This window comes from Salvia splendens, chromosome 8 (assembly GCF_004379255.2).
Source record: "Salvia splendens isolate huo1 chromosome 8, SspV2, whole genome shotgun sequence".
NCBI classification, from domain to species: domain Eukaryota; kingdom Viridiplantae; phylum Streptophyta; class Magnoliopsida; order Lamiales; family Lamiaceae; genus Salvia; species Salvia splendens.
Genome location: NC_056039.1, coordinates 25592300 through 25603562, shown reverse-complemented (window position 1 = coordinate 25603562; position 11263 = coordinate 25592300). Strand labels below are relative to the sequence as shown.

The 11263-nt window shown below is 31.5% G+C and overlaps 1 protein-coding gene across 1 annotated transcript; it reads left to right on the top strand.

Moving 5' to 3' along the window:
- The first annotated feature begins 5886 nt into the window (after positions 1 to 5886).
- On the top strand, positions 5887 to 10895 carry LOC121743517 (putative glucuronosyltransferase PGSIP8). The gene is made up of 4 exons (XM_042136829.1): positions 5887 to 6122; positions 9140 to 9600; positions 9691 to 9838; positions 10157 to 10895. The coding sequence occupies exons 1-4, from the start codon at positions 5893 to 5895 to the stop codon at positions 10695 to 10697; spliced, it is 1380 nt and encodes a 459-aa protein (XP_041992763.1). The 5' UTR covers positions 5887 to 5892; the 3' UTR covers positions 10698 to 10895.
- The last annotated feature ends 368 nt before the right edge of the window (positions 10896 to 11263 follow it).

Sequence of the window (11263 nt, the reverse complement as noted above, 5' to 3'; positions counted from 1 at the left end):
ATTCATACCTGTCCAACAGTCACTGGTGATTGAAACTCTGCTCATGCCCTCTTTCTTGAAAAACCTAGTCAAATCCAGTTTGCGCTCGAGGAACAACTTCACATAATCAGTTCTTATTATTTGTCTTGAAGGAAGTTGTAGTTTGTGCACAATTAGATTGACAGAATCTTCTAAAACCCACGTACTCCATCATCTTGAATGGTTACTCGTCGAGGATGATCATCTCGCACAGTGAAAGTCTCCCTGCCTTTTTGTCAAACTTCCCACTAGTCAAAGATAAATTGCTACCTTTGCATCTCCAACATAGTTCAACACAGTTTGTCCTTTATTGCTTCCTTCCTCTTGTTCCTTCTTCTTCAAACATGAAACGGTATGGTTTTTTAAACCATTAGTTCCACACTAGCGCGGGTCCGCTGCAATTAGAACCTCACAACGTTTGCACTTTCCTTTCACCACTTCAATAGGAGGATTGCCATCCATAACCTTCACTTTTTCGTAATCCTTGCAATGAACAGATCTTGGCTCCTTCTTTATTCCAATTTTTCTTTTTTTTGCACGTGATTGATTAACGTTGATATTTACATCATCATCTTCCATTTCCATATCCTTTAATATGGACACATCTTCTAAATCTTGATCATTTAGAATCACGTTGATGTTGCTATCTTCTTGCGTGTCCACAGTACAAGTTTTCAATTTATAAGACCCAAAACAAATTGAAGGTAAAAGTCGTAAAATTGTAGTAACTCATCCTATTTACATGATTTTGAAGTGTGTAACAACGACCGTGAAACCTAAACCTCTATCTATCGATATCGCATCCTTTGTAGGTACTCAACCAAATTATTTTGGGAAATAGATATGGATTATTTATCCAACGACTTATATAAAAATTAAATGATATACAACTCGTAGTATTATATGGGCTATAGTCTGAGTTAAACACAATCTCAATAAATTCAAAAGGTCATCATTTATAATTGGGCTTATATATAGGCTTGATTCGAGTTCGATTAACTCGAACTACACTATAAAATACTATGAGTCATATATATAGGCCCAATATAAATGTTGACTTTTGAATTTATTGATCATATTTATATAACTCGGACTAGTCCATAAAATATTATGCTGACTAAAGTTAACTCATAAATGATACAATTAATTATGTCAAACATAACTGGTCTATATTAGACCTTAATCCTCATCCTATATGGGGTTTTTTATATACGGATTGATTTAAATTAAAAAACTATTTTTATAATAAATGCTATTTATAAACTATTTTCGACCCTATCATGAAAATTTATGATTAATTCATCACTTTGTTGAATAAATACGTGATTTTCATTTTTTCATCACACCCACTATTGTATTGTAGGTTAACATGTGGGCTCGATTTTTCACCCACATAACCACCATATATAGTTATATACATTGTGGAATCTCCTTATTAAAGGACACCACGAAGCCGTTTTTAAGGTACTCCTATAATCTTTTCCATTTTATGGGGCAACTTTAGGCAAAGGTCATTATGAAATTAAAGTATTAATTTTATATAAAAAATGATTTTAATGAATACTTGTTTTTAACTAATAAAAATATTGGTTGAATTAATTCACGGTCGATTTAGCCTATTTTTTCGTATAAAAAAACGGCTCAAAAACGGCTAAAAAAACGGCTCAAATCTAGTATTTAAACACTAACTAAAATTATCTGCCTTTTGGAGTATTAAATTTGAATACAAATGATTTGAACATGGGTTTGTCTTTTGAGTGTGAAAATGTGTTTCATAGTTATTGAAAATACGAGAAACATATATTTTCTAGGGAAATAATCAAATTATGTAAACTTTAAATATTGTACAACTACAAACTATGATCTGGATCGTTAGAAAATATCAATACGTGATAAAATAATAGCAATGAAAAATGTCAACACAGGTTCAATGGTTGATGCTATGTTGATATTGTATTGAAACTGTGTTCACATTTTTTGTTTGCTATTATTTTGTCATCTGTTGACATTTTCGAATAATCCAGATCATAATTTGGAGTTTATACAATATTTAGAGTTTGCATTTTATCAGTATCCTAAGTTTGTATGTGAAATATATATACCGAGCATTTAAAAGTTATCAAAACTACTAATTGTTTGAGATGGGCATGCAATCCTCAGTGTATAAGTTTCTAGAGACGTATAAAAATTCTATTTGATGCAAATGGATGGTTTTTAGACTGACAACCTCCAAATAAAAATAATGATTAATTATATATAGGGTCGGAATGGATTAGGTACATGGACGCATCTAATGGAGTAAAAATCACTATGGACCTTTAATTAATCTCTCTTTAATATATTATTGTCATAAAAATTGATCAATTATAACATATCCATCGCAAAAATCAATCATAAACATTTATTTTGGCAATACTTTTAAAATTAATAATATTACATGCTAGATGCATATTGAAGCAGTCGTAGAACTTTGCGTGAGCGTGTCTCACTTTTAGTCTATATTAATAAGAAAACTGTTTTATAAATATATTGAAAGTTTCGAACTAGCTACCTAGGGTGTTGGAATAACGAAATAGTCCCACGCGCAAACCATGCACTAGCTTAAGCTAATTATTCCTTTTGATAAATTTGATTTATTAAGAAACTGTTTCGTATAGGTTATGGTCTGTTGAGAAAAAACAAATATTCCCTCCATCTAAAAATAAATGTCACACTTTTCTTTTTAGAAAAAGTCATCTCTCACCTTAACATACAAAACAAAATCACCTAAAATCCAATGATATTATCCAAATGTGTATCTATTATAGGACGAAGAAAGTATTAATTTACCTTAATCATAAATTGTCCCCACTAAATTAATATGGGACAGTTCTTGTTTTAAAAAGAAAAAAATAATAATATATCAATAAAAATCAATGAAATAGTACAGTTCTGCCCTGTCCACATAACATAGTAAAAGAGCAATAAAAATCAAAGAAATAGTACAGTTACGCCCTGTCCACATAACATAGCCCTGTCCACATAAGTACATAACATAGTAAAAGAGCAATGAGCGAGTTAGTCTAGTAATATAATGGTTAATATTTTAGACTAAAAGTCTGAGGTTTCGAATCCACCTAAAAAATTTATCAATTAAAGAATGGTATAATATAAGTGTCCCTAACTTTGAGTAGATGGAATATGACTTTATTTTAGTTAAGCTGTAACATAGTTATAGGATTTTGCGTACAATCCCTCCAAGTATCTAAATGTTGGGGGCTGGACTATGATAGGATAAACCTTCTATCAGGCTAATCGGTGTCCGTAGATCGACGATCGATAAATGTCTGTTGCGGGCTAGTGCCCGTTGAGCAAGACGGTTTTCTCACTTTGGAGAAGAGAATGAACGATAATATTAATATTCTTGAGTGATTTCTCAAATTATTACAATAATTCCTATTTATTCTTGAGTGAAATAGAAAACGCTTTTATTAACTACGTACAATTATTGATTTGCAATAGTCCAATTTTTCACTGGATCCAAATATAAATATTTTAGCTTTTGTATTTTATAATAGAAGTAATTGTTTCTCAAAAAAATAGAAATAGTAGTAATTGTTAGCGTTATATTGCTTGGTTATTTCTATAGCGAAAAAAATAAAACATAAAGTACATTCTTCTAATCTTAATCTATTGCTCTCAGTAATTTTAATTATGAAAATATGAAACTTAACCAAACTTTAAATTTCTAAGGGTCAGGTTGTTCTTAAATGGAGAGTCAAATGTGCAACCATTAAAATTTGGCTATTAATATTCCCACTTTATTAGTGTGGCATGCACATTAATTTCTCATTACTAAAGAAAACAATCAGATATATTTTTCAACATTTATGACTAAAATATTATATTGATTAATAAAATATAAATTTATAGGTTTTAGATTTTGGAAAGTGATTTTTTTTATTAATTCTTATCATAGTTGGTGGAAGTGAAAGGTTTTAGTAGAGGAACCTAGCTAATGTTTTTTAGACTATAAACATATAAATTTGGTTTTAATACATAATAATTGATAGTAGGGTCCTCTTATATTGTTTATAGTATTATAATTAAAAATTAAGACTAAATCTCCATTCTTAGATTTTAAAATGAGTGGATGAGATTAAATTTTACGAATTTCAATAAATAGTAGACAAAATATCAACAAAAGGTTAAGATCGTCATTCTGTTATCATATCATAATTTTCATGTTTTTTTATATTAACACAGTGTATTACAAATATCAACTCAATGACATGAGTATTTCAAAATAAATACATGAAAATATCAACACAGTTATATTGAGATTTTACATGCATATAGAGATTTTTTTATGTATTTGTTGATAAAAAAATCAGCTTATCAACATATACGAAAACCGAAATAAAAATCATCAAATTTCATCATCTGAACGTCGTTGGAACATATGCAATTGAGATCTCGTTAGAATCCTTATAAAATTACCTTTAATTTGATATATTTTTTGCGAAAAAATAATTTAAATCGAGAGAGTTATATAAATTTAAAGTTTTAGGATAAATTTAATAAGAGGGAATTTACATTAATACTCTTTAATTTTATTTAATAATTATTTAAATCTAAAATATAATTCATTTGATATTATATCAACCACTAGATCTCCTAATCTAATGGTTAAAATTTGGTCTTAATTTTGGATTGCTAATTAGTTTGCAATTATCACATTCTTTTGGTCGTACGCACACGGATGTGATACTAGCAATAATAACATCAAACTAAATTCGTATCAATCAATTTTAAATAATATTTATGGAACAAAATCTTTATAATAAATTTAAATCAAATTTCTGGCACAAAATATTTATAATTAAGGTACGGAAAACGCACATCTTGAGGTCCTTATACCAAAACATTTTGTTTCATCGGATTCTTTTATAAATATTTGGTTCATTAGGTACTTGTTCCAATGTATTTTTTTATTAGATTGTTATACATTTTTTTTCGTTTTATTAGGTCCTTATATTAAAGCATTTTGATTAGAAAGGTTCTTTGGTTAAAACTTTATTTAACACACTTTGAAAATATAATTAACTTTTTTTGTGTTGTTAAATTTATTTATGTTTCCTTTTTCCTTATTTATTTAAAATTAATAAACTTGCAATATTGACTCAAGAATTATTAGAAAAATGATAAATTTATAAGTTAATACTAATAGACAATATCAATAAAGTTTTCATTTTTTAAATAATCTTTTGCATCGATATTACAACTGAATTAATATTAAAATAAATAAATATAAGTAACAAAAAAAGTTAATTAAAATCTTAATTCAATTAAATAAAGATCCAATTATATGAAAAATAAAAGGTATAAAATCTTTTAAATCAAAATTCATTAAAATAAGGATCTAGTGGAATAAAAAAATAACCTAATGAAACAAAATACTATACCAAAAAATATACCAAAATACAATAAACTTATATACCAAAAATATATAGAAGAATTTAATGAAATAAAAGGCATTAATAAAATAATATATAAGCGTGTTTTGTATACAAGTAAATTTCCATTAGAGTAAATGCATGCAATTAATTTATTGCTCCTACCTTTTCCGCTTCTTACTAAAATTAAGTCAACTAAACTCCATTTGTATTTTCTTTGGGATGCATCTTTTCGATAAGTTCAAAACTATTGGAAATTAATTGACTATTATGTTAAATTTAAAAAAAAACACATTCATAACAAATGCACTAAATAGAAAGAGAGAATAATTCAAGAATTAGATTTGACCGACCCCCTCTTTTAAAAGACTAATTTTCCTCTCACTTTCCCCCTCCCAAACACACACACACACACACACACACACACACACCACAAAGAATGAGGGTGATTTTATTAGGATTGGTGATTTTAGTAAGTTGTGTTGGTGCAGCAGCGGCGAGGGTGCACAGAAATGCGTATGCTACCATGATGTATATGGGCACGCCAAGGGACTACGAATTCTACGTCGCCACACGTGTCATGCTCAGATCGCTCCGTCACCTTCAAGTCGATGCTGATCTCGTCGTTATAGCATCGCTCGATGTCCCTTCCCGCTGGGTCCAATCTCTGTAAGTCCATTTCCCCCACATTTTTCTATTTCTTGATTTTTTTCTTTATTACTTGTATCTAATTTATTTTTTTAAATGGTAACTCAATTTCATGATTTCTTGCCGTTTTGCCGATTTATTTTTAAATCTCTTAAATATTGTGCTGATCTCATCATTATTATTTTAAAATATATTTTGTGTACTTGTGTTATTTTGTTTTGTAGTACTAACTTATAACTTATATATATTTTTTAATTTTATAACAATATCTCTTTGAGGTTCGGTTGAGTCAACTAATATTTGAGTTCAAGGTCGGTCGACCAACTTAATTAGGAATTATTCTGCCATTAATATCTCAATTTTCTAGGGATATTGTATTTACGAGGATATATCATCGGCATATACATATAGGTCGCTTACAAAATCCATATACTTTAGATCGAGGATACATTTTTTTTGTGTGTTTAAAACTCTTTGAAGAATGAGATTTTATACTTTTATGATGATTGTGACAAACTATGATAGATAGCTTATACGTGTTGCTTATTAATTGGTTTATTTATATGGAGTTGACTATTTAAAGAAGTGGGAAGGGGCACATATATGCAACTTGCTATTACATGAACATATAAATAGAAAAAGTGAAAAAGAATAAAACAAAAAAATAGATTTGAGGCAAACATTCCAAATTGGATTGTCGAGAAAAGGGTGGTTTTCCCAATTCTGACTAGGATTGGGTAAAAATACCGAAATACCGCCCTTATCGTATCGAAAAAATACCGAAAATTGATACACCGATTTATTTCGGTACGGTAACGGTATGAATTTTCATACACCGAGGTATACCCGGGTTTACCGAAAATATGGTATATACCGTAATTTTAGGTATATACCGAAAATATATTATATACCATAATTCTCGGTATATATCGATATCAATATATGCCAAATTATACCAAGTAAATTCATACTTTTACCAAACAAATAAATATTTACATGTAGAAGTCAAATCTTGCCTCATTGTAGTTGAGGGTAATCATGTAAATATAAAATCAAATAAACTCAATTAGGAAAACTTGATATCGTTGAATCAATTAGTTTCAAACAAATATAAGATTTTAGTTAAATTAGTTCCAAACAAATATCGTTGAACGTTATGTGATTGCGTGGAGTTTAATTGTTGCAGTTTTTTAATTGAATATGTTTGAGTTTGATTAAATTTTATGTTTTCTAAGTATTTTTGAAATTTTATGTTCATTTGTGTTTGTATTTAGAATTATTTACAAAATAATGATATTTTGGTATGTCGTATTGTAGTCCGATATACCGTAAAACTCTGGTATACCGTAAAAGTACGGTATACCGAATTTAGATATGACATACTGAAAATAAGGTATGGTATCAATATTGAAATTTGTCATACCGAAAATAAGGTATACCGAAGTTCGGTATACCGAAAATTTTGGTAAGGTAAAGGTATGATTTTTTCTCATATCAAATTTTCAGTAAGGTATACGGTATGATGGTTTCAGTAAGGTATACCGTACCTACCCACCCCTAATTCTGACTAGGTTGGATATTTTTGTTGTAACTTTTATTTATTTTATGTTTATCATAATATTTATATAAATGAATATAAAAAAATATTAGATGATTTAGGCGCAGAACATAAACTAAAATTAATAGTAATTATGAATATTTTAGCTATGTGGTAGACAAGGAAATTCCCCAACCCACTACTTCTATCGATATAAAATGTTAAAAGTCGTATGTAATTTGAGTTCAATGTTGAACACATCACTCGAAAAGTTATATCTATATAACGATTATTAATTCACTATATCAAGTTCGAATATCTTATTATCTTCTCAAAAGAATCCGGTATAAGGAAAAAATCTACTTCAAGAATGTACGTGCATTCTTAGTAATTGAATAGTGTATGATATTTATAAGTTTCCATTTTATTTCATTGGAATATTTTAATGAATAACACTGGAAAAGGAATGAATGTAATAATGTAGAAAAAGAGTGATGCCCCACTTATTATTAATAAGGAAATATGTGAAAATATCTAGCCTTATTAAAGATGCTAGCCAGGCCTCAGCCTTAAAAATCATGGATATCTGAATACATTGTATTCTTCAATTCTTTTGGTAAAAGTTTGATTCCTACTACTGGCATTAGTAAGTTATAATGAATAGATTTTAGTTCTTCTTTGATATACTTAAAATTATTTAAAACTATCAATTTAAATATACATTATTTAAATTCATCATTGTGATATATATGGCTTGCAAATATTAAGTTGTAGAATCCTTAAATGGCTTCAGCTGAATAAAAGTTCAGTTGTCCGAAAATATTGACATAGTACTGTGAGGGCAAACAATATCCCACATTGGAGAATGAACAAGAGTTGTAAGCATATATATGGGCTACCCCAACTCTATTTCTATAAGGCCTTTTTGGGAAGTACTCCAAGAGCAAAATTGTGAGGGTTTTGTCCAAAGGGAACAATATCATACTAATGTGGAGTTCAGGTGTGCACCACCGATTCCCTATATGTACAAATCATAATTGCATAAACTATCCCGGTACAATTGCTCCGTAGAAGAAAGCTAGCATGATTATTGGGCTTATGTACTAATATAATTGTAATCCAACTATAATTACTTAATCCATATTAATCCATATTAATCTAATTCCTTCACAGAGTTGCAGGCTAATTTTTTGACCTTGCTTTATATATTGGGTAGTATTGAATTGTGAAGTATCCTTGATCGAGTAGTGCATGACATAATCATCAAATCCAGTTTTTTTTCCTATGATAATGAGTCATGACAACTGAATGATATCTAATATGATAATATTTGACGTGCAGGCAAATTCTTTGACCTTGCTTTATATATTGGGTAGTATTGAATTGTGAAGTATCCTTGATCGAGTAGTGCATGACATAATCATCAAATCCAGTTTTTTTTCCTATGATAATGAGTCATGACAACTGAATGATATCTAATATGATAATATTTGACGTGCAGGCAAGAAGAGGACGGGGCTAAGGTGGTGAGCGTTGAGAACATCAAGAATCCATACAGTGAGCAATCCGAATTCGATTGGAGATTCAAACTAACACTGAACAAACTATACGCGTGGAAGCTCGTACAATACGATCGAGTTGTGATGCTCGATGCCGACAACCTCTTCCTCCACAAAACCGACGAGCTCTTCCAATGCGGCCAGTTCTGTGCTGTCTTCATCAATCCCTGCATTTTCCACACTGGCCTTTTCGTGTTGCAGCCGTCGATGGCCGTTTTCAACGACATGATCCACGAGTTAGACATTGGGAGAAGCAATCTCGATGGCGCGGATCAAGGATTTCTCACAAGCTATTTCCCAGATTTGCTGAATTCGCCTCTCTTTCTTTCTCCTCCAAATGGGACCAAGCTGGATGGGACCTACCGCCTTCCACTCGGATACCAAATGGATGCTTCCTACTACTGTAAGTGATCGATTTCATCCTAAAACCAGTTGGTGAAAATAGGAATTGCTTATTGAACTTATAATATTATGATTTTTTTGCTTAATTTAGATCTCAAACTCCGGTGGAATGTGCCGTGTGGTCCAAACAGCGTCATCACCTTCCCGGGTGCTTCGTGGTTGAAGCCGTGGTACTGGTGGTCGTGGCCGGTCCTCCCGTTGGGCATTGATTGGCATAGAAAGCGCCTTCAAACTATAGGGTTAGTTTTTTTTTTCGTTTCCCTAGTCTTCTTTTCTCACTATTTACTTTGTGTGATAGTTTTGGATAGATAAAGATAGTACTCCCTTTGTCCCGTCACAAATGAGGCATTCCTCTGAACACGGGGTTTAAAAAAAATGATGTTTGCAAAGTTAAGTAGAAAGAGAAAAAAGTAGAAAAAGTGAAGAAGGAATAAAGTAAAAGAGATTAAATGTGTTGTTTTTTGTCATCGTGTCCTTATTTTTGGCGTTAAAGAGACTAAAGAGTTAAGTAGGAAGAGAATAAAGTAGAAAATGACGACCTTATTTTTTGCCCACAGATACGGTGCAGAGATGTGGATTGTGCTGATCCAGGTAGTGTTCTACTTGGGGATAATGGCTGTGGCGCGCCTAGCCCGGCCTACTTTGTCGAAGCTTTTCTACCGCCGCGAGGAGAAGAGTGTCTTCTTTATACAAACCGGGTTCAAGTTGATCGCCTTATGGTCGATTCTTGCTGCCTACTTACTCCCAATTCTCTTCATTCCCTACACGATTCATCCGGTCATCGGATGGAGCCTCTACTTTCTTGGATCCATTTCACTCTTGATTGTCGCGGTCAATGCTTTCTTGCTCCCAATGCTGCCTGTTCTGGTGCCGTGGCTCGGATTCTTGGGCGCTCTTATCGTCATGGCCTATCCGTGGTATTCAGACGGCGTTGTTAGGGCGCTCTCTGTGTTTGGCTACGCGTTTTGCAGCTCGCCCTTTTTGTACGTGGCGTTTGTGAGGATCGTGTCTTCGTTGCAAGTTTTGCTCGAGAGGGAGGGCTTCGTGCCTAGATTGGGAGAGAGTGCATTGCCCTCTGGGTTGAGCAAGCTCTGTTGAAACATGAGAAGAGCTTGTGAGTGAGCTGCCAAAAATGTGCTTGAATATTGGAGGGGGATGTGGAATTGGATTTTCCAATGTATGTGTTGATTTGCTTCATTCTCTTTCTTGTAAATTTCTATACACAAACAATCAGATTTTTACTCTTTTTTTTTCTAGGATAATACCAATTGGAAGGGTAAGTTCATTCTTTAGTAATTTGGAGGTTTGAGGTTTGAAATTGCAATTTTTGTACAATACAAAGATTTAAAGAATTTTTTTATATAATATATATTTATTTAAAATAGAAGGCTAGTTAAAATGATATCAATTGTAAGTTGCTGCGACTTTTTTTATGCATTTAGTAAGGATCAAAATTAGAAATGGCAAGCAAAGGTCCAACTTACATAGATTCAAATGACTAACAAAGACAACAAAAGCGACGAACTTGCATAAAAAAAGAAGGCCTAATGAGCCACAGAAAACAATACTAAAAGCATCCAAGCGTGAAAACACCCCCATACCATACAACATCCAAGAATAGTATAAGAAGAAGAAGCCCATCACCTAACTTGACCAAGCAACAT

Coding starts and splice junctions, on each gene's coding strand:
- LOC121743517 (XM_042136829.1), top strand. CDS start 5,893: ATGAGGGTGATTTTATTAGGATTGGTGATTTTAGTAAGTTGTGTTGGT. Junction 6,123..9,139: donor TCCCGCTGGGTCCAATCTCT/GTAAGTCCATTT, acceptor TTTGACGTGCAG/GCAAGAAGAGGACGGGGCTA. Junction 9,601..9,690: donor AATGGATGCTTCCTACTACT/GTAAGTGATCGA, acceptor TGCTTAATTTAG/ATCTCAAACTCCGGTGGAAT.